The sequence below is a fragment of the Gopherus flavomarginatus genome, chromosome 11, assembly GCF_025201925.1.
Source record: "Gopherus flavomarginatus isolate rGopFla2 chromosome 11, rGopFla2.mat.asm, whole genome shotgun sequence".
NCBI classification, from domain to species: Eukaryota; Metazoa; Chordata; order Testudines; family Testudinidae; genus Gopherus; species Gopherus flavomarginatus.
In genome coordinates, this window is record NC_066627.1 from 20,452,681 (window position 1) to 20,475,900 (window position 23,220).

The 23,220-nt window shown below is 50.3% G+C and overlaps 1 protein-coding gene across 1 annotated transcript in view; it reads right to left on the reverse strand.

Annotated features, from left to right (window-relative positions):
* The window catches only part of LOC127031590 (arf-GAP with SH3 domain, ANK repeat and PH domain-containing protein 2-like), a 99,867-nt gene that overhangs the window by 71,208 nt on the left and 5,439 nt on the right, over positions 1-23,220 (reverse strand). The window contains exons 3-5 of the mRNA XM_050918610.1: positions 11,201-11,273; positions 9,328-9,473; positions 1,998-2,072 (exon numbers count right to left, since the gene is read on the reverse strand). Of these exons, the coding sequence (XP_050774567.1) occupies positions 1,998-2,072; positions 9,328-9,473; positions 11,201-11,273 (294 nt within the window). The remainder of the gene's footprint in view (positions 1-1,997; positions 2,073-9,327; positions 9,474-11,200; positions 11,274-23,220) is intronic.

Genomic DNA, 23,220 nt, shown 5'->3' on the forward strand with positions numbered 1-23,220 from the left:
CGCTGAAAGACCATGGGCCATGCACATGCCTGGGAGCTCCCTGGCACATCACAGGGGACACACACTCGCCTGGGGGCTCCCTGGCAGACCACAGGAGACACACTCGCCTGGGGGTGTTCCTGGCAGGCCATGAGGGAAACGCACTCACCAGGGGGCTCGATGGGAGATCATGAGGGACACACACTTGCCTGGGGGTGTTCCTGGCAGGCCATGAGGGAAACGCACTCACTTGGGGCTCGATGGGAGATCATGGGGGGACACGCACTCCCCTGGGAGCTCGATGGGAGATCATGGGGGACACACACTTGCCTGGGGGTGCTCCTGGCAGGCCATGAGGGAAACGCACTCACTTGGGGCTCGATGGGAGATCATGGGGGGACACGCAGTCGCCTGGGAGCTCGATGGGAGATCATGGGGGACACACATTCGCCTGGGGGTGCTCCTGGCAGGCCACAGGGGACATGCACTCACCTGGAGGTGCCCCAGGAGGCCATAGGGAACACCCACTCGCCTGGGGGCTCAATGGGAGATCATGGGGGACACACACTCACCTGGGGGCTCGATCGGAGATCATGGGGGACATGCACTCACTTGAGGGCTTCCTGGGGGGCATGGGGACACTAGAGTTGCCAACTGTCACAGAAACCCAAACACCTATGCCCTGGCCCTGAACTGCCCCTTCTGCAAGGTCATGCCCTGCTCTTTATCCCACCCTGCCTCTATCGCTCACTCTCCCCCACCGTCACTCAGTGTCAGTGGGCTGGGGCAGGGGGTTGGGGTGCAGGAAGGGGTTTGGAGTGCAGGATCTGGGAGGGACTCAGGGCTGGGGCAGGGGGTTGGCGTGTGGGATGTGGTGAGGAGTGTGGGATCTGGGAGGGAGTTTGGGTGCTGGACGGGGCTCAGGGCTGCGGCAGGGGGTTGGGGTGCAGGAGGGGGTGACGTGTGCAGGTTCTGGCTGGGCAACGCTTATCACGGGCGGCTCCTGGACAGCAGTGCAGCAGGGCTAAGGCAGGCTCCCTGCCTGCCCTGGCCCCATGCCACTCCTGAAAGCGGCTGGCATTTCCATGCACTGCCCTTGACTGCAGGCACCACCCCCGCAGTTCCCAGCCAATGAGAGCTGCGAATTCAGCGCTCGGAATGGGGGCAGTGCACAGAGACTCCCTTCCCCCCTCCCAGGGCCTGCAGGGATGTGCTGGCCACGTTGGGGAGCAGCATGGGGCCAGGGCAGGCAGGGAGCCTGCCTTTGCCTTGCTGCGCTGCTGGACTAAAATCTCCCATTTTGGCTTCAGTATCCTCTGGGAGATAGAGCCTGCTTCCGGGAGACTGCCAGCAAAACCAGGAGGAATGGCAACCCTGGAACACGCACTCAACCGGGTCTCCCTGGGAGGCCCTGGGGACATGCACTCGCCCGGGGGCTCACTGGGAGGCCATAGGGACACAGTCGCCGGGGGAAGGGCTTTCCGGGAGGCCATAGGGACACAGTCGCCGGGGGAAGGGCTTTCCGGGAGGCCATGCACAATCAGTGCAGGAAGGTGAGGGAACTGATTGGGAGGCCATAGGGGGTGCTCATGCAGTGATGTAATGGGAAGCTATGAAGTATTTGGGGGTAAACAGGTTCTTTTGTTCCCAGGGGACTCCCATGACACCCCTTGGTTCAGCCAAACAGCTGTAGGCAAATTGGGTCAGAGAAGGGGGAGGAGTGAAGAGGTGGGTGGGGACATTGCCCTGTTGTCAATCACGTCTATTCCTGCATCCTTCTCAGAGGCTGGGGCAGGATGGAGAGCGGCAGGTGGCCCTGGAGACAGAGATGGAGTTTTCTGGAGGGCTCAGGAGCACTGCTGGGCCCAGCTGCTCCCACAGAGCTCAGAACCCAGCTCTTAGCACTGCTACTGCCTGCTGCTAGTGAAACGCAGGGGGGGAGAGCAGGGAACATCCTTCAGCTGGTGCAGCCCCTCTCCCAGGGCCCATCCTGACAGGCCCGTTCAGCATCTACTCACCCCTTTGAGCTCTTTTAAGTCTCTCTTTACCAGCGAGTCCAGGGAAAAGTTAATGTTGTGAGACAAGCTCTGCAACTGGAAAGAAAGGAGAGAGACCCTGAAGCCTGCATTGTGAGTGCCCCTAGCACAAAGCCAGGCAGCGGGTCTCACCCACTTGGCAGCCTGCAGGAGGATCCCCCTCAGTGCTCTCGTACTGGACAATGGCTCCCTGGGGAAGCACTTGTCTTACAAATTCTGTTGATTGCCATCTTTTCCCTTGGCCTCTGATTCTGCAGCTGGAGGACAAACTCAGCCACCTCCACTCCAGCAGGAAGGGTGTGGAGGTGTCAAGAGGAGCCCTGTCTCGTCCCACGCACTCTCAGGCATGTGGAACAGGGCCTGAGACTCCCTTGCTGGTTCCTCACATTGTGTGGGTAGCTCAGAGGTTGTGAGGGATAAGCCAGTGTGCATGGGCAAAGGGCATGGTGGAAAATATTCTCCCACAACCAAATCCAAGGGGATTTTCACCAGCCTTCTGTAATGCATATGTCTGTCTCACTCCAAACACAGAGCTTCCAGAGCAGTTCAGACAGAGAAAGAGAGTTTGATATGGGCAAAAATGTTGGCTACTTTTCATTTTCTTAATTCTCAAAAAAACAATTCTCCTCATATTTGAAAGAGAAAAAAGCCCTCAGACAGAAACCAGAGCTGGAAAATTCCAGCCTGAAAGATGAAACTTGACCAAGTTATAAGCAACTAAACAAGGGCCTCTAAAATGGATACATTTAGCCAACCATAACTAGAGAGGTTACGTGCCAGCTCTAATTCCCAGACAGGAAACCTCATTCGCTTTCAGTTATCACTATGCACAGGATTTTTGAAACAAAACAAACACTGCAAGGAAAGGAGATTAAGTCGTTTCACCATCTATTCTACTCTCTGAATAAATCAGATACTCCAATAACACCAAACCACAACCAAAGTTTAACTCAAAATGCAATTAAAACCTTAAAACTCTGACCCTTACAAGTTTGTTCCCAGCAGGGAGCAGATTGTGAGCAGTGTAATTCAGGAGTTGACACAGTTACACAGGTGAGGAGGATCAGGCTCTGTATCATTGGTATTTCAGAAGAATCTGGAGTCTACAACCATGATCAGAGCCTGATTGCGCTAGATGCTGTACAAAGACATAATAAGAGCCAGCCCCTGCCCCAAAGGGCTACATTCACAAGGGGATTTCAATGCCTACCTGCTCTTTAGGGGCCCACATCCAACATGCAGGCACCACTGGCATTCACAAAACCCCTGCTCAGCTGCTACATATATTCCCTACATTCCAATAAGCATGTGCAAAACTGCCCATGTCCTGATGACAGTGCTGAGCAGCTTGCCACCCTTGCTCATACCTAGCCCTAGCAGGAGTGTCAAATGAGACATTCTCTATGTAGCTGTCCTTGGGGCCCAATCCGATAGACATACTCAGAGCCTTCCTCCCCTAATACCCAATTTCCCGGTGGTAGGGCACTCCCTGGGGTGTAGGAGACCCAGGTTCAAATCTGCCTGATCTGGAGCGAGGATTTGAACCCAGAGCTCCCCCATCCCAGATGAGTGGTCTGGGCACAGCACCACCTCTGTCATTTTTTGTGAGCAAAGGCCTAATTCCTTTTGCCGCTCCTTGGCATTTCCCACTGGCTGGCCCAAGTGTCTCCCCGCTCAGCACGCTGGCACCTGAGCAACCTTTTCTTAGGCTCCTCGCTTCTCCAGGCATGGCATGGGGAGTGGGGTACCTAACTGGGGCTGAGGAATGCACAAGGTGGCCGAGTGCCTAGGAGTTGGCGTTGCAATGCCCAGGTCCCCCTTATGAATGTAGCCCGAAGCACTTAGCCCCATACAATCCATTACACACACAGCGCTGCAGCTTTCGTGTCTCTTCCAATCTTTGGTAGTTTTCTTAAAGCCCCAGCTCCTCGAGTCATGTGAATAGGTGAGACCATCAACTTCCATTAAAAAAAGGAAGTTTCTAGTCCTCCTTGTTGTGGAGAAAAGCGTGGCAACATGACCTGAGTGCAGCCTACAGGCTCAAAAGCAGAAGGCAAAGTGAAAGAACCTGTTTATGTTTTTAAATCTCACGACTGTTGGAAGGCCCAACTCAGACTTTTAAACACTTGCGAGAAAGGAGACTGGCTTAACTTCGCCAGTGGACTTGGAAAAATCAAATCCTGGCAGAGGAGCCTGTCTCAGTTCAGGGCAGGTCAGCTCGATCCCGTTGTAAGGAGAGTCACTCTGGGTATTCCGCTGCCTAGTTAATTGCCTTTCCCAACACAGACCAGCTGCCCTAGGACACCTGTTTGCTTTCTCCTCAGAGACAGAGAACAGTGCAATTGCTACAGATACAAGTTACCAACAAAAATGAATAAAAAAGTAAGGATTTGATCAATTATAGATCAGTATGAGGTTCAGAAGTATTAATTTTAAGTTAAAAAATAGTACAAACGGAAGCAGCAAAAACAAAGCTTCGCACACATTTTTGGAAACATGACACCAAACAATGGTGTATTAATCCAGTATAATATCCACCAGTCCTATCTTATCAGTGGGAGGAGAGTGTTTGTTTCCTCACTATACAAAGTAATGGATTTTGGGGTTGCTATGTAGGAGGGAAAAGACGTAAGTCATCTTCAACAGAAAGCCAGGAGCAATACTTGGAATTGCAGTTAATGCGGACTCGCATAGTTAGGTGGCTTTAAGACCCCCCCATGTGCTAACTCACGAAACTCAGATCCCACCGATAACCAAAAGTCTGCATCTGGCATTTGTGAACATTTGTGCTGCAGTTCCTTGTCACTTGACCGGACTATAAGGTTTTCCTCTTCTTTTGAAGCCAGCATATCTGTGGGATTCGGCTTAAGCTGATGGGTTCCTGGTCCATTGATTACATTGGTCTTTGCCCACTTCAGGAAAGCATTTGGAAAAACACGCATACATACATACAGAGAGCTTACACCTCCCTTTACACATTCCCATGCCTCCCTTGGGAGGCGTGGCCCAAACTTTAAGAATCGCTGTTCTATACCCACTAACTCAGAGGCCTCATGGACTGTGGTAACCCTCCAACCAGTTCCCCATTGAGCTGACTCGTCAATATAGGTTATGTTCTCTTCCTTTTGAACTGCCTGAAACCTTCTCCAATATGCTTCAGGGGTCAGTTTAAACTTCAGCCACAAAGCTTGTTTTCAATTATCATAATCTTTACAGTCTTCCCATAAGGGTAAAGATGTCCAGAGCCTTTGCCCAGAAAGCAGTGGAGCCAGGTCTCTTACCATGTCCCCCTGTTCAAGCTTATTTAATTCATATAGCGAGGAAGTCATTTGGAGTCTATGCCACCCACGGGCACAAGTCCATGGTGTCTGCCTCCACCTACTGGACAATGGTTCTGCTGCCACAGTTTCTCCATCTTGATCTGATATTGATGCTCCCTGTCCTTTTCTCTCTTCTAGTGCTGTTACTGGCGCTGGTGTTTGGTCTTACTGGCACTGCTGGGGTTCCAAACCTGCTCTCTCTTGCTCTAGGTCTGCAAGCTTCTGGGTTTCCAGATGCACTCTGTCCCTCTCCAGCTGAAGCTTCTCCTGTTCTAGCTGTTGTGTCCAGCACTCCTCTTGCAGTGGTGGCCTTGGTCTGGATGGAATACAGTAGCTGACTGTCAGCCTCTTCCCTGCTTCTCTCCAGGGTGTTGGCTCCAAAATTCTCCCTGTCTGCTGGGCCCTCTGTCAGTCGACTGGAGGTTCTCTGTGAACGTGGACCATCATTCCTTGACTGGTCATTAGAATACAGCAAATCAGTTAAGTATGATTTTGTTCTATCTTCAGGGCTAATCTCCCTTTCTCTGCATAGCTCAACAATAGATTTTTCTTCAGTTGTTCGTAATTCATTTTCCCCATCTCCCTTTTCACTGTTCCTTTCCCCAGAAAGGCTACTGAGGCTTTTTTCTCTGTGCCTCTCCTGTCTAAGTAACTTGCTTTTGCTGCTGTTGGCATTTATGCACTTGACACTGTTAAGAGATCCCACCAATGCTGCCACCATAGAGATTGTGGTTCAGGGCGGCTGCACCTGGATTTCCCCTATGTGGTTCAGCAAGGGCACCCACTCTCAGGCTGGTAGCTCCCCAGCCATTGCCTCTTTGGGTGGAGACCTGCAGCTCTCTCCCCTCTGACCAGGGTATTCCCAGGCTTCACAGCTCCCTGTCTTCACTGTGTCACAGCACAGTCACAGCACAGCCGGTTGCCCAAGGACACCTGTTTGCTTTCGCTTCAGCAGGGCCCGCTCAGGCTTTTTTGCTGCCCCAAGCGACAAAGGAGAAAAAAAAAGCCGCGATCGGCGGCATCTCGGTGGCAGCTCTACCGCGCCGCTTCATTCCTCAGCTCCGAGAGGGACTGAAGGACCCGCTGCCGAATTGCCACTGAAGACCCAGGCGTGCCGCCCCTTCCCATTGGCCGCCCCAAGCACCGGCTTCCTTCGCTGGTGCCTGGAGTCAGCCCTGCTCTTTAGAGACAGAGAACAGTGCAATTGCTACAGATACACGTTACCACCAAACTCTTCTTAAGCAGACCAAGTAATTCCTAAGGTACAAAGCATTACCGAGAAAACAGAACAAAAGAACCTACCCGCATGCTAATAAGCTCACCAAAGTTACCCCAACTCCCTCCTGGGCTCTGGCAAGTGCAGGCTTTTAATACCGCACCCTAGGAGCATCCTTGTGGTTACAAGGTCATCAGAGCTTCAGCTCAGAACAAGCACCCAGTCATATGAGGCTTCAGTAGGCCAAGTCCTTCCAACTCTCCCCTAAGGACTGGGGCCCTCCAGGGTCCAGGGGTCCTGCCCATTTGCTGGAGTAGGGAGAAGACCCTGAGACAGGTTAAACCCCAAGCTTTTATGCTAGAGACTTTTCTTTGTCTGATGGGCTCTGGAGAATCCAGTCTGCACAAACATATGCAGCTCTCCCCAAGGGGTGACTTCAAAGGGCTGGGAATGGAGGAGGTACATTAGTATCCCCCGTCCCTGCTAGAGAAGGGGCACACACTGCCACAACTGCATTTTTCATACTGTGCCCAAAGGTGTTAAGTTAAACCATATGGAACTGGGGTTAACTCAGTAAAGCTTAGCTTCATTCCATCAGGTTCGTCAGGATATTACAGGATATTGTAAGTTTGTCACAGAGCCTCCCCTGGGACAGAATATATTGAGATGAAAGTTGTCAGTAGGCTCAAACCAGAGCGTTCAACCTGCAAACACTTGCTACTAGGACTGCCACTTACTCTGATCCAGGAACCACTCCCAGCAGGAACTGCAGGCTCAGCACTTAGCTTTCTTTTTGTAAGTGTTGGTGTGGTTGGGGCCCTGTACTGCACAAGACCATAGTCATCAAATTTGCTGCAGAACTCACCACTTGTGCAGAGCTGGGCTCCAAAACCTGAGTTTCCACCTTTTTAAAATGAACGTAGTTAACCCTGAGTATGACTGATGTAGTGTGGCATGCCTGAGTCTGCAGACAGCCTGAAACAGTAACTCTGAAAGGTGTGAACTGCCCCATTTGTCTCAGTCAGGGCCCCGGTGACTCTGATTCTGCGGCAAAGTAATCTGGCCATGGAATTCACTGTTTTCCTGCAGCCAGGTGCCTGACATTTATTTTTGTCTCCCTGCCCTGCTTGGACTTGCCTGTAGCTGCCACTTTCTCTTTAGCTCCTCGCACAAGGGATCTTAACTAGACACCCATGTATGCTCCCTGCATTGCTCCATGGAGATAGGCAGCATGGACTGGGGAGCCAGAGCAGGAATCCTGCCTGCCGGGAGGAGACAAGGGGAGCAAGAGGTGAGGCTGGGCTGCTTGCAGAATAGTACAGGAGCCATGGTCCAGTGAATGTTGCTGGGGCCCTAGAGAGCAGAGCTAAAAGCCCTTCCTTGAAGGGACTCAGGGCTTGTCAACACTTTACAATACTGCAGGGACATGGCTGCATCGCAGTAGCACTAAGTGAAGATGTTGCTGATGCCAACAGGAGAGTTTCTCCTGCTGGCGTGGGTACAGCACCTCCCCGAGAGGCAGGAGTCAGGGAACTATTGTCCCTCCCTACTATTGCAATGGCACTCGTGGTTCAGTTGCCTAACACTTCCTATTATAAACAGTTCCTGCAGCTGTGGTGAATAATAAGAGTCATAAGAATGTGTTTAATGCTCAGATGTTATTGAATGCTCATGCGTAGCTGCCTGCACCAATCTCACCTTTACCATCATATCCCAGATTGGATAGTGATATTTGAGCAGTTTTTCTTGTGAGTCTCTGTGACTGTGTAAATGACCAAACAGCAGAGAGCCACTGACTAGTATGAAGGGCTGACCTCTATCAAGTGTTTCTCCCTTCCCAAAAGCAAGGGGCCATCCATACCAGATAGACAGTTGTGGGATACTGCAAAAAGAAGACTGAAGATTTTGTTGTTGTTGTGATTCTCCCCATGAAGATGAGCCAGGAAAGTGGACTCCTCCCATCAACTGAATTGAGTTTGCAGCTCACAGCACATGGCAGGAAGGAGATAAAAATGCCAAACAAAAGGAATCTGAGATCTCTATGCTGCTTGAACTCTGGGGGACAAAGTTTTCAAGGCATAAGCAAAGGATCCCCAGCTGCTTAGCCTGGGTTAGCCATAAGGAACATATAGCGCTGATTATAGAAGCTTTTATTACCTTTTGGAACTTAAGATTGGAACTCATTTTTGTATCTATGTTTACCTGCTTTCACCTGGTAAAAAACTCGTTTCTTTTTCCTAGTAAATATATCAGTATATAGCTTATTCTAGGACTGGTTACAGGCATTGACTCTGGTGTGAGATCTAAGGTGCAATTGACCTGGGGTAAGTGACTGGCCCTTTGGGACTGGGAGTAACCTGAGTATTGCTATGATTCTTGGTGCAAGGGACCAGCTATCACAAAGGCAGGCTCACTGAGGTGACAAGACAGATGGGAGTAGCCAGGGGACTGTATCTGACTCCATGGTTAGGCTGTTGTAGTGCCTGAGGATTATACCTGATACTTGGTTGGTGATATCTGAGTATAGAACTCCCCACCAGTGTGGGGTTTAGGCCCTGCACCCTAACAGCCTGCCTTGAGGGGGGACTCACGTTCTGAGCACTGCAGGCAGCGTTACAACAACTCAGGCCACAATTACACCATCACGTGCTATTTTGACCATATGACAGTGGCTTCATTTCTGGGTGAGGAAACCAACTGGGCCCCTCTAACCTTGACATACGATCTGTGGCTGGGAGAGCACCCAGGCCTGGGGCACTTGGTCAGCAATTCTTACCAGACCCTTGACTGGGGCCAGCAGCTCCCGGGAGAACTCGGCAAAGGTGAGGAAGGCACCGGCCAGTTGCTCATCACCATCACTCTGGTAGTTTGCAGAGAATTTTTCCTGGGCTGCAATATGAGCTTCTATGTGGCTAGCAAGATCTAGGCACACAAACACCAAGCCCCAATCAACATGGATAAGGAGAGCAGAGAAGGAAGCTACCATTGGCTGTCCAGTCATCCACACCTCAACCCCCACCCCAGACAGCTGTCAGCATCTAGGCCAGAGTAGGACAGGGCTGGAAGGGGGAGTCAAGTGGGGGAGAGGAGCACTGGGTCTGGGGGGAGTGGACAGGTGAGTGCAGGGGGAAGATGAGGATTGGGGTGAGGGAAGCAGGGGTGGGGCTAGGGGGGCTGGGGCAGAGCAGCTATGGGGGGATGGGACAGGTGAGTGGGGCAAACCACGGGAAGTATTGGGGGATGTGCAGATGAGTGGGACAGAGCAGGGTTAGGGCTGTGGGGAGGGACAAGGCATGGCTGAAGGGTGGGGCAGGTGAGTGGGGCAGAACAGCAGCAGGGCTGGGGGATGGGACATGGCAGGGCTGAAAGATGGGGCAGGTGAGTGGGGCAGAACAGCAGCAAGGCTGGGGGATGAAGTGAGTGAGTGGGGCAGAGCAGCAGCAGGGCTGGGGGATGGGGCAAGTGAGTGGGGCAGGGCAGCAGCAGGGCTGAGGGATGGGGTGAGTGAGTGGGGCAGAGCAGGGGCAGGGATGGGGGATGGGGCAAGGCAGGGGTGGGCTGGGGTGACTGAGTGGGGCAGAGCAGGGGTCGGGGAGCGGCAAGGCAGAGGTGGGGGGATGGGCAGGTGAGTGAGGCAGAGCAGGAGGTGATGGTGTGTGTATGTGTGTCTCCTACAGCCCCTCCTCTGTGATGCGGGAGGACCTTGCAGCAGGGCAGTTGGAGCTGGTGGGCTCCCACTCTGGGCACTGGGCACACAGACTCTGTGGGGCAGGTTTTGCAGGAGGCAGCACAGGCCCCCAGAAGGTGCCCTTGAGAAACAGCCTCTGGCAAGGTTCCACCTCCTGCCTCCAGCCCTGGCTGTGCCCCTCGGCAGCGGCAGCAGCACCAGCAGCAGCGGCAGGGGCGCTACCTCCTCCTGCTCCTGGCGCACTGCAGGGTCACTGCACTAATGCTCCGGTCAGCACAGGGGTGGCAGGGGTGGAGGATGAAGCTCCAGCGCAGCGCTAGCTCTCATCCAGCCCCATCAGTGGAGTGGGAGAGCTGGGCTGGGGCAGGGAACAGCCATTCCTTTCACCCTGCTCTCGCTCACTGTCAGGTCCGTGCTCACCGGGCTGGGCAGGGAGCACCAGGGCCTGTTGGCTCCAGTAAGCACTAGTGTCCCGAGGCCTGTCTGGGCTGGGAGATGCGGAGGGAGCTGGGTGGCGCAAGCAGGGGCGTGAAAGCCAAGCTGCGTGGCACAGTGGGGTTTGGTGATGCCATGGCTACTAGTTATGCAATGCCATCCTTATTGCTAGGGTGGTCTCTGCCCCTCAGCTGCTCGCCAAGCAGAGGGCATTGCTGTGGGGCCGTGGTTGGGGTGCATGCTGCTCACAAGGGTGCTGCCTGGCCTGGCCCGCCCCATTTCCCATTCATGCCCAGCACTCATTGCAGGGTTTCTGTGAGGAGGGCAGAAAGGCAGCTGAGGCCAGCCCTGATGTCCACTGCAAAGCTGGGAGGAAGGCTGGGAGGAGGGGGTTCCAGCACACCCAGAAACAGGCACAAATGTGAGGGCATGTCTCCAAAACCCCAGCTCCCCCTGCCCACTCTCCAGCCCAACAGATAGGCCTCCCTCCCCCTGGCCCACTCTGGGTCTCTGGTTCTGCTCTCACCTTGTCCAGAAGCATGCTCTGCTTTGGTGGCTTTCCTCATTTTTTGCAATACAACTCGATCAGAATCCAAGGCCTAGGAACAACAAAAGAGGGCTTGTGGGTTTCTACCTGCCAAACCCTCTAAACATGAGACTAGACCCAGCCACATTGCAGATGGGCTACACAGCCAGGGGGTGACTTGGTTTACAGGGCCGCCCAGAGGGGGGGGCAAGTGGGGCAATTTGCCCCAGGCCCCGCAGGGGCCCCCATGAGAGTTTTTGGGGGGCCCTGGAGCGGGGTCCTTCACTCGCTCCGGGAGCCCTGGAAAACTCTCGTGGGGCCCAGGCCCCCGGAGCTTCTTCCGCTCTGGGTCTTCAGTGGCTGGGGGGTCCTTCTGCTCCGCCCCGCCGCTGAATTACCACCGAAGTGGGACCCACCGCCGAAGTGCCAGGTCTTCGGCGGTAATTCAGCGGCAGGGGGCCCCCGCCGCGGGTCTTCGGGGCAATTTGGCGGCGGGTTCCTGAGCGGAAGGACCCCCCGCCGCTGAATTACTCCCGAAACAAGGCCCCCCGCTGCTGAAGACCCCAGGCCCCCTGAATCCTCTGGGCGGCCCTGTTGGTTTATACAGCCTCTGGGCACCAGCCAGCACACCTCAGGGCCCAAGGAACACACACTGCCCTGCCCAGCCTCTTCCCATTTGTCCCTCCTGCTTTGTTTGAGGGAAGCTGCTAGAAGAAGCCCTAATAACCAACAGCCCGGTTGTTGCCCATACCCTGCTCTTTCCCCTCTTTACACACAAAATACTGCAGCTGGGGCTTTCAACAGTAGTGGCTAGACCCCAAAAGGCCTTATTTGTGGGTATTCTGGGACACACATACTAGCTAGCCCACCCTCAAAACTCCTGACCTGCTAATCCACAGCTGTCTTTTGTGAGGGTTTAGGCATGCTCAGAGCACACCAGCATCAGGACTTGGCAGCTTCCACATGCCCAGCTACAAACACTTAGGGGCCTAGGGAACTTAGGTGGCAGCCGAGTGAGGGTTTGGACGATCTCAGCAGTGCCTAAGTATTGGACTTAGGGCCTACGTCCCTTCGTGGATCAAGCCCTCAGTGCCCAAAGCTCACTGCAGTGGGAGTTGAGCTGGGCACCCAACTCCTGCAGGAACTTTTTCCCATCTCAGCCCATGCTCCAAGTACATTATTAAGATAGCAGCATCCTGCACTCCAATGCCAGGATTACAATTGCCTGGGTAACATATGACAAAACCATGGTTAAGATAGCATCAGTAGCCCTAAACCAAGCATTGCAAACCCAAGCAATTCAGAGTTAAGGTTACACTTCCCAAAAATCCCAATCTGTTAAGGTAAGAAAGGGTAGGGCACCCACAGACCCTAATTCTGCCATGCCACAGCCCAGGCATGGGTGGCCAGACCTAGAAATCAGACCCATAATCTGTTGCAGGAGACAAACTGGAGATTTGAACCATGAGTTGGGCCAGGTTAGGATGTCAGAGGCAAATTGGACTCAGAAACCACAATTTAGATGCCAGAAGTCAAACCAGGTCGGATGCCAGGAATGAAACTGGGGGAGCAGGGTAGAGCCCAGTTGCTCAGACTGCTCCTTGTTCCTGCGGATAGCTTCAACAGGGCTGGTGGCTAATCAACCACCTTGGGACTCTACCAATTGGACCTCAGGGGTGGAGCCTCACACTGGGACTGGGCTTCACAGGTCCCAGATAAGTGCTAGCCAGCAGGCTGCCAAGTGGAGGGGGTTGGATGCTCCCCTACAGGCCTGGGTTCAAGACATGAGAGTCAGGATACACCATGAGAGGGAAAATGATGGTGTCTTTAAATCAGTGTAATCTAAACATGGCTCACAAACCCACCCTGCTTTAATGATAATTGTATGGCTATTGCAGGGCAGCATTAAGGCGCCTTGTTCCACCCGAGCCTTCCTGCGTGACTTGGACAAGTTACCCATCTCTCTGCTCCCTGATGGTACTATTGGGAGTGGGCACTGCCCTGCCTCACAGGGGTGGGTGAGGACACATTAGATTAATGAATTGTAAGGTCATTGAATCTGACCTCCAGCATAATACATGGCATCCCTGCATTAATTACTCCTGTTCTAAATCCTATGGCTGAGGTTGAACTACAGCAGATCTTAGAAAAAAACATCCAATCACTATTTAAAGATTGCCAGTAATGGAGACTACACCACAACCCTTAGGAAGCTGTTCCAGTGGTTAATTACTTTAACAAATTTACACCTCAGTTCCAGCCTCAATGTATCTAGCCTCAACTTCCAGCCATTGGATTGTGTCAGACCTCTCTCTGCTAGACTGAAGAGCCCGTTATCAAATATTTGTTCTCCATGTAGATATTTATAGACTGTATCAAGTCACCCCCTTGAGCTCGAGTCAATCACTGTAAAACCTGTTTTCTAATTTCCAAAGGCTCTGAGGTGCTCAGATATTACACCCATGGGGGCCAGAAAAGTACGTAAGAGATAGATGGCGCATTCGAGGCCACCTTATACATCACTGGAGAAGAAGGGAAAAGTTAAGATTTGCTGAATATGATTATCTTATCTGTGTGCATGTATCATTTTTGCATCTAAAGTTATGAATATTGACTACGTAGCTGTATTTCAAATGTAGTTACACCTGAGTGACATCATCTGTAGGTAAGATGCTTCCAGTCTAGACAGCAGGTTGGGAAGGGTCTTGTTCAAGGTAAGGGGCCTTAGGAGAAGCTTATCTCCACCTGGTGAGCCTTCCTGAGAACGTTCCAGACAGCCTGCAGGTAATGGCTGCTATGACTCAGCAAAGTGTTTGCATATAAGTCTGTTTGTTAGCCTGGGATAGAATTTTGGGTTTGACTTTTTGATACTCTTATATCTTACACTACTATGTGTGAACAAAGAACAAAGATTGTGTCTATGGCTTCTATCTAGTCAGATGGATTTGTTAGTACAAGGGGAACAAATAAAAGCAGTTAAAATGTTACTTGAACGAACGCTTTCAGATTGCCTCAACACCAATCTCAAGGCAAAGTCAAGCAACCAGTCGGGAGGGGCAAAGGGCAATTGGGGAGAAGGTATAAAACACTAGAAGACCAAAGAAATGCCTGTCCCTGATCATACGACAACCTCACTCCTTACCCCTCCCATGGGGTACAAAAGAATTGAGATGAAGACCCCAGACCCAAAACGGAACATGATGCTAAGTTATAAGGGGTGGGATTGTGGATGTGCATTTCAGGTATAATTATGCCTGCTGAGGATGGGGAGAGGGAACACTGGGAAACAAGGCTCTGCGGCATCAGAGTTATGGGTCACGTGCTTGCTGGAAAATAATCCCAATAAACATTGCATTGCCTGCACTTCGGACTTCTGGTCTTCTGCTTTCTGTCTGCATGACAAGAACCGGGGAGAGGGTGAAGGGAAAGCCCTCTAACACAAGGTATACAAAGGCATGTGACCAGATGCATGACACTGATCTCCATTTTGGGTACCTGTATTTTTCCACAAACTGGTCTGGGAGCCAAGTTTGAAACAAAGGGTTCCCGCCATATGGAAAAGCTATATAAGGCCGGGAGTGACATCATCTCTTGTTCTTCACTCCCCCACAACTCAACACCTGAGAGAAGCTCTGGAAGAAAAGGACTTGGAATGGGGGTGGGGAGCCCAAGCTGCAGAGCAAGTGCAGCTTGTTCCTTGAGAATCTGCAAGTCTGCTTGTATCTAGGGCTGGCTTTAGCAGGTGCGGGGCCCGATTCGTACTCACCCGGCAGAACTCCGGGTCTTCGGCGGCACTCAAGGACCCGCCATCAAAATGCTGCCAAAGACCCCCCGGAACACGGCCAGGTGAGTAAAAATTAAAAAGGCGCCAACATGGGGCCCTCTTAGACACGGGGTCCGATTCCAGGGAATTGGGCGAATCGGCCTAAAGCCGGCCCTGCTTGTATCATCAGTCAGGGTGAGAGACTGCTAATTCTTATCTGTTGGGGCTGACCACAAATTATCTTGGGCTGTTGTTACAGAATGGTTTGGGGGGAGCTAGTAGTGAACTGGCTTTGACCAATTGGGCTGGCTTGCAGCCACCTGACTGGATAAACAAGTAAAGAGATAAGGAAGGCCTGAGAGTGTTGAGTGTGGAAATTGAGAGCAGTTGTGTTACCTGCCAGAGCCTGCTTGTGGGTGAATACGCCCCCCCCCCTTAGAAGGAGATGATGAAAGCAGCTATGAGAATTGCTTTAGATTAACAGTTTCACCTGCGGACCCTTGTGGGTGTCCAGGAATTCCCCATGCTGGAGCAGCACCTGCTACGAGCCCTCAAAGGACAAGGCTGGAGGGTCCAGGACTGTCCGTAGCAGAAGGAGGAGAAAGCATTGATTCTTGTGTGCTTGATTGCTGGAAAGCACGTATTTAGTAATGCGTGAAGGCTGGGAAGCTTATTATACTTTGACAATAAAACCGGTTATACTTATGCACCTGGTGTGGCTTCATTGAGTGTATCCGAGCCCCCCCTCCCCCTCTTTAGCTCAACAATATCCAATCTTTCTAGTATTTTAGGCTTAGTTTGCAGTTTGGTTTATTTACTAAGTAATCTGCTTTGATCTGTTTGTTATCACTTATAATAACTTGAAACTATCTTTGTGTAGTTAATAAACTTGTTTTATGTTTTAATCTAAACCAGTGTGCCTTTAAGTGAAGTGTCAGGGGAAAATCTCCGCTTGGTTAACACAAGTGTGCATTGTCCTCTCCACACTGATGGAGGGGTAGGGTGAGCAGATAGCAAATGTAAAAATCGGGATGGGGGTGGGGAGTAATAGGTGCCCATATAAGAGAAAGCCCCCAAAATTGGGACTGTCTCTATAAAATCAGGGCATCTGGTCACCCATGGGAGGGGTGAACTATTTATGAGCTTACATTGTACAGACCCCTGTGCAGTGCAAAATGGTATAATTTTGGGTTTATACTCCAGTGGGGGGTGCGAACCCAGGAAACAGGCTGTTGTCTCTTGTCTGTCTGTGAGTGGCTTAGGTGAGCACTCAGATAGCTTACTTGGGTGTGTGGCACCACCTGCTGTCGTGTTGGGTGGTAACAGGGCCTGGAGAGGCTAAATCATCAACAAAGTAGGGTGAGAAGGCATGACCCAGCTGGCTGGTTAGAGGGGCGCAGCGGTTCTCACAGCTCTCAGACTGCACCCTGGGGGTGACAACCCATTACAATAGTTCTGACCCATTTCAGGGAGTGACAGTCACTCCCTCTAGGAAAAGCACAGAAATTTATTCCTCATTTCTTGGGCTCATGCAGATGCCCAAGAGTCCTCCTTAGGGAAGGGGGCAAGTTTATCATTCTTGGGGTGGAACAGCTTGTAGCCAGGCAGCACAGCGATTCCCCATGGACACTTGTGCCATCACCAACTTCCTTGGCAAGAAGGAAGGCCCATAAAAACAAAGTAATTTTCAGAGAATTCTGTTCAAATTATTTGAGTGGGTCAACAAATGTGGACTAGGGTGATCCACTGGATATAGTGTACGTGGACTGTCAGAAAGCCTTTGACAAGGTCCCTCACCAAAGGCTTTTAAGGAAAGTAAGCAGTCACGGGATACGAGGGAAGGGCCTCTCCTGGATCAGTAACTGGTTAAAAGACAGGAAACAAAGGATAGGGATAAATGGCCAGTTTTCACAGTGTAGAGAGGTAAATAGCAGGGTTCTGTATTGGGACCAGTGCTGTTGAATATTATTATAAATGATCTAGAAAAAGGGGTAAACAGTGAGGCGGCAAAGTTTGCAGACTATACAATGTTACTCAATATTACTATACAATATTACATATAATATTAATACTATACAATATTACTCAAGAGAGTTCAATCCAAATCTGACTGCGAAGAATTACAAAAGGATCTCACAAAACTGGGAAACAAAATGGTTAAAGAACTTTGATTTTGATAAGTGCAAAGTAATGCACATTGGAAAACATGATCCCAACTATTCACACAAAATGACTGGATCGAAATTAGCTGTTGCCACTCAAGGAAAGAGACCTTGAAGTCATTGTGGATAGTTCTCTGAAAACGTCCACTCAATGTGCAGCGACAGTTAAAAAAGCTAACTGGATGTTAGAAACCATAAGGAAAGGGATAGATAAGAAAACAGAACATATGCCATGATATGAATCTACGGTACACACACACCTTGAAGACTGTATGCAGATGTGGTTGCTCCATCTCAAAAGAGAGAGATTAGAATTGAAAAAAGTACAGAGATCATTCCTGTAGCTCTTCTCTTCAACTGTTCCAATTTTTCAATATCCTGTTTACAGTGTGGACACCGGAAATGGATGCTGTATCCATGAACTGTCTGACCATCACTCTACAGAGATAACATCACCTCCCAACTCCCACTCAATATTCCTGCGTTTATACAGCCAAGGATCACATTTGCTATCTGATACAAAGTGTCACACAAGGAACTCATGTTTGGTTGTCAGCATTCTTTGTTCCTAGATATATCTACAGCTAAAGTTCGTAACACACATTGTTTTGAGTTCTATACACAGATGTCCAGTATGACCTTGGGCAAGTCACTTCCCTCTGCCTCAGTTTCCCTCCACTTGTAAAAGAGGGACTATGATACTGACCTATCTACATAAGCGTTGTGCTTGTAAACCGCTCAGCTGGATGGTGTTTTTTATACAGCTAAGTGTAAATGTATACATCTGGGAACAAAGAACATAGGCCGTACTTATAGGATGGAGGACTCTTTCAGAGTCAGTGCTTCCCAGGATAGAATTTTGGGGTGTTGTGGTGGATAATCAGCTGAACATGCATTCCCAGTGAGACACTGCGGCCAAAAGGCTAATGAAGTCCTGGGATGTCTAAAGAGGGGAATCTCAAGTAGTGGTGTAGTGAGGTTATTTCACTTATGTATTTGGCACTGCTGCAACTGTTGCTGGAATGTTGGGTCCAGTTCTGGTGCCCACAGTTAAAGAAGGATTTGAAAAATTGGAGGGGATTCAGAGAAGAGCCATGAGAATTATTAAAGAGTTAGAAAACCTGCCAGGCTTTCTAGTCTGGTGCTAGACTAAATAGATTGAGCTATTTGAGTCTAACAATGAGAAGGTTAAGGAGTGACCTGATTACCCTTGATCAGTACCTAGATGGAGAGCAAGTATTTAATCATGGGCTCTTCAATCTAGCAGAGAAAGGTCTAACATGATCCAATGGAAGGAAGTTGAAGCTAGACAAATTCAGACTGGAAATAAGATGTAATTTTTTGACAGTGAGCGTAATTAACCATTGGACTAATTTACCAAGGATTGTGGTAGATTCTTTATCACTGACATTTGAAGATCCAGACTGGATGTTTTTCTACAAGATGTGCTCTAGGAATTATTTTGGGGCTGTCCCCTGACCTGTGTTATACAGGAGGTCAGACTAGATCAGCGATTCTCAAACGTTTGTACTGGTGACCCTTTCACACAGCAAGCCTCTGAGTGCGACCCGCCCCCCCGCATAAATTAAAAACACTTTTTTGTATATTTAACACCATTATAAATGCTGAAGGCAAAGCGGGGTTTGGGGTGGAGGTTGATAGCTCGCGACCCCCTGAGAAGTCCTGACCCCCAGTTTTAGAACCCCTGGACTAGATGATCACAGTGGGCCCTTCTGGCCTTGGAATCGATGAATCTGGAGAGTAGATGTTATTTTAATAACTTATGCTCCATGTCAAGCATCATCTCTGCAATTCCCCTCCCCCGCACCAGCTCTGACCTTCTCACCATTGTATTTCAATGTTTATATGTGCAAGATGCACATAGAAAAAAATGCACATTTCCATTAAGCCCAATGGCCACATTATTGAGCCTTCCCACCCCACCACTGAGGCGCCTCCAGCAAAACCAGGAGAGAGTAGCTAGTGGTCTCCTTCCTGAACTTTCTAAGGTAAAAACAAGTTGTAAAAACCATGTTAAAGCAAAAACCAACATTCCAGGCCCTCCTTATGTGCCATAAAAGCAGCACAGAGGGGCACAACCCCACTGGTTTTCTAGTTACCTTTTATTCCTTAAGGTCTGCAGAGATCTAGGCCTGGGCTCAGTAGTAAACAACATTTCCCATAACCACAATTTCCGGATGTAGCAGCTCTGTTTTAAATAAGTGATTCTGGCTTTGGAGAGAGATACAAATAGTGACGGTTGAGAATGAAGCAACACAAGGAAATTGCACCATGTCCCGTGTTAGTCAGCAAGGTCAAGACCACTGGAAAAGGACAAGGAGACTGATGTGAGAATGAACTCAAGGGAGATGGTAGTGGTGCAGGTGGCCCACTCCAACAGGGGGTGGGGCAGAAGCAGCCAGGGAGGCTGTAGAAACCTCCAGCTAATTACAGCTATGCTTGTTAGGAGCCAGAGAGGAGGCAGCTGCTGGGGCAGCCCAGATATAAGGAGCTGCCCAGCAGCCCAGAGGAGATTGTCTCCCTGACCAGCATCGGAGGAGGACTGGCACCCAGGGATAGCTCCTGAGATAGAGCAGTGCCGGGCAGACTCAGGAGAGCGGAGAGTGAGCTCTGGCCTGTTACCTGCTAGACTGCAGGCCCCTGACAGAAAGGGCCAAGAAGGTGCAATGTCCAAGGGAAAACAGGCAGACAAGGGGAGAGAAGAAGAACAGAGAGGCTGCTGTTAGAGGGTCCCTGGGTCTGGACCCGGGCGGTGGGCTGGGTTTCCCCCGTTCCCCTAGCACTGCAGTTGGCTGTGGGGGAGCATGGCCAATACAGACTGCAACTTGCCCCTGAAGTGAGGGGCTAGACTTTGGGTTGTGGTTGGCCCCTGTGATGGGTGCAAGCCAAAGGATGGCAGTGATCCCCAGAAGGGGGGTGAGAAAGAAGTAGTGGGCACTGCTGGAGGGCAGTATCCTGAAGAGGGCACTGCTGAGTGGGGAGCAACGTGGGTCCCAAATCAGTAAAGCAGATAATGGGCAAGACATAGGGTGACCAGACAGCAAAAGTGAAAAATCAGGATGGGGGTGGGCGGGTGGGTAATAGGAGCCTATATAAGAAAAAGACCCAAAAATCGGGGCATCTGGTCACCCTAGTGAGACACCACGTGCAGAGGGTGCTCCACAGCTGAAAAGAGCTAATTCCCGGAGCAACCAGTGGGTGGTGAGTCCTGCAACCTGTTACACTATTTCACACTTCACATCTCTATTCACATGCAAAAAACTACCTCTGCTATCTCTGATCCCTGCCCTGCGGAGTCCCTCAGCGAGGTCCCTGTTCCTTATCCCAAACAGGAGCAAGTATTCCTTGAATCAGTGGTGCTGCCCAGAGCACTGTGAGGGGCCACTGGACAGGATAATGAGGAGGTAGATTTGATTAATAGATTCCAAGGCCAGGATGGCAGAGGAGGGGCAAATGGGCATGACTGAGGATGGGCTGCTGGAAACAGGATATTCTCCTGGTTTGGGTCTCTGGGTGGGAGCCAGGGCTCTGGGCCTGACCAAGAAGTACTTAGCACAGAAACCAGAAAGTTACAAAGAACAGTTCTATGCTGTGTTCCAGATGATTAATAAACCCTTCTGTTTTATGACGCTGGCTGAGAGTCACTGCTGACTGTGGAAGTTGGGGTCCGAGGAGGCACTGCAGCCAAAGAGGCTTACTCTTGCGAGGGGTTGGGGAGGGGCTCACGGGAACTACAACACTTTTATGGTGAAATGGATAAGTATTATTCCTAGGTTTGTCTATGAATTGTTGTAGAAAGCTGCAATTTGTTTTCTGTGTTTGTTTTTCATGAGAAATATGTGTCAGTTTTGACTGACACTGTCCTGGCACAGCATTAGTCTAAGTTGACCTTAGACAGCTGTACTCTAAGGACTGGTGTATTTGGGGTTCATTTTCTGTTGCTCAGCAACACCCTCTTGATCATGCTGACATTGATAAAAGTTTCAACTGCTTACTTTTCTTTGGTTACAATCAGTCCCATTAGTCAGGAAATTGTTAGGAAGGATGTGGTGTGATTATATTACCGTAATATTGTTTCATCTTCCTTCTATTTAATTAATGCTACTTTCCTTGATAAATCTAAAGTAACATCAGAATCTGTTCAGAGAACTTTGAAATATCAGCTATTAAACCAGGAAGAGAACAAATCTTCCAGAAGGAATACAGGCAAGAGTAACTAATATGCCCACCACAGACTCTGACAGCTGCCAAGGCAGGACTCAAACTCACAATACATTGGGGGGAGAGGAGCGGGGTGCTCAGGGTCAACAGGCAGAGCATAGCACCTTGAGCCACCCACTCACTCTAGTGTTAGGCTCTCAAACAGTCTGGCTTGCAGCAGAGGCTCAGTCCTGCTGTACATGTGTCAATGGTTTGAGTCACATTGTAGAGACAGCTTTTACAGTGAATAGCATCTGCTTCCCCAAAGGGACAGTGGGTACCTCTGAGATCAAACACAAGTGGGTGATGTGAGTCTGAGGAGGATCAGAGCTATCCTCTGAGTGCCAAGTGTGCACAAAAAATAATAAAAACAGTAAAATATTGATGACATCATTCTGGGGGAGTATCTTGAGAACCCCTGGCTCAAACAACCTCCCGTTTAGATCCCTCCTTCAGAGGGCACTATCTAAGTGTAAGCAGAGTCAGAATGAGCTCTGCCCTGACATCTGGTGGTGAGTTGTGGAAAAGGACTTCAGGGGCAGATCTCATTTGCATGGGCACACCCACCCCCCCAGCATGAAGGGACTGCTTGCCCAAATGGTCACTGTCTGCTGTGGGACCCCAGTCTCTTTGTTATTAGCGCAGGAGTAATAAGTTGTTATCCTGATTATGGAATCAGGGACAGTAGAACTGTACATGGCATTTTATGATGGAGGGACTCGCCCTCAACTAAGTAGCACTCACTTGGCAAGGGACATGGGTGCCAAAGGGTAATGAACTGAGAGATGCATGGGGCAGGTATGTGTACCTGTAGTGTGGGCTTTAAAGACCATGTTGACCTGTGTTCTCTCCACTGTGTAATAACAGAGCTAATTTTGACTCCATTAGAAGTCTTGTTACATGCTGCAGAACTGAAATCACTGTTTGGGGTAGGTGGTTCTAAGTGCACCAGCATTAGGGCCCCTACTTACAGCTGAAATCACTGAGACCTGTGTTAAGGTGGGGGCTGAAGACATACTGGTGAGCTGGACAGCTGGTGGAGAGGAGCAGCTACTGGGGCAGTGAAGACTGTAACTGAATCCCACAGAGGTGTGGTATTCAGCCATTGACCCAAGCAGCAGAGCATGTAAGCTGCCCCATATACCTCCTTGCATTTCCACCGAGGTTGGGAGGTAAACTCTGCAGGTGAACTTCTGAAGTCTAAGGGCTGCGTTGACCAAAGGTCAGAAACTGTGGGTGGGGGTGACGTTGGGTTGCTGGACTTAAGACCCTGAGGGGAAAAGGACACTGCCAAACTTACTTGGGAGTGGGTCTTTTGCTCATGGTTTGTGTTATGAATCCTGTTTGTGATGTTTCCCCAACATAATACTGCAATGTTTCCCTCCTTTATTAAAAGGCTTTTGCTACACACAGATTCTGTGCTTGCGAGAGGGGAAGTATTGCCTCCTAGATGCACCCAGGGGGGTGGTTTGTAATTGTCCCAGGTCACTGGATCAGGGCTCAAGCTGGTTTTGCATTGTGTTATTGAAATGGAACCCCTCGATATTGAACCCGGCCCTTGTTGCTGCCAACTCTAATGGGCAGAAGGGTTACATAAGCATATGGGTTTCAGAGCACCAAGGCTATGTCTTTACTGTAGAGTTAGCTCCCATAAGTCATTTCCTCTTGAGTTAGTCTAGCTTGAGTGAGAGCAGTCTCACTGCCAAATGCTATGGGAGCTGTACAGAATGGTTGCACTAGCACCTGCTGCATTGTGTGTAAACCCTGGTCTACACTACAAACTACATCGCTCAGGAGGGTGCAAAACACCTGTGACTGACACAGTTGTACTGACTGAACTCCCAATGTGAACAGCACTATGTGTGTCGGAGAGC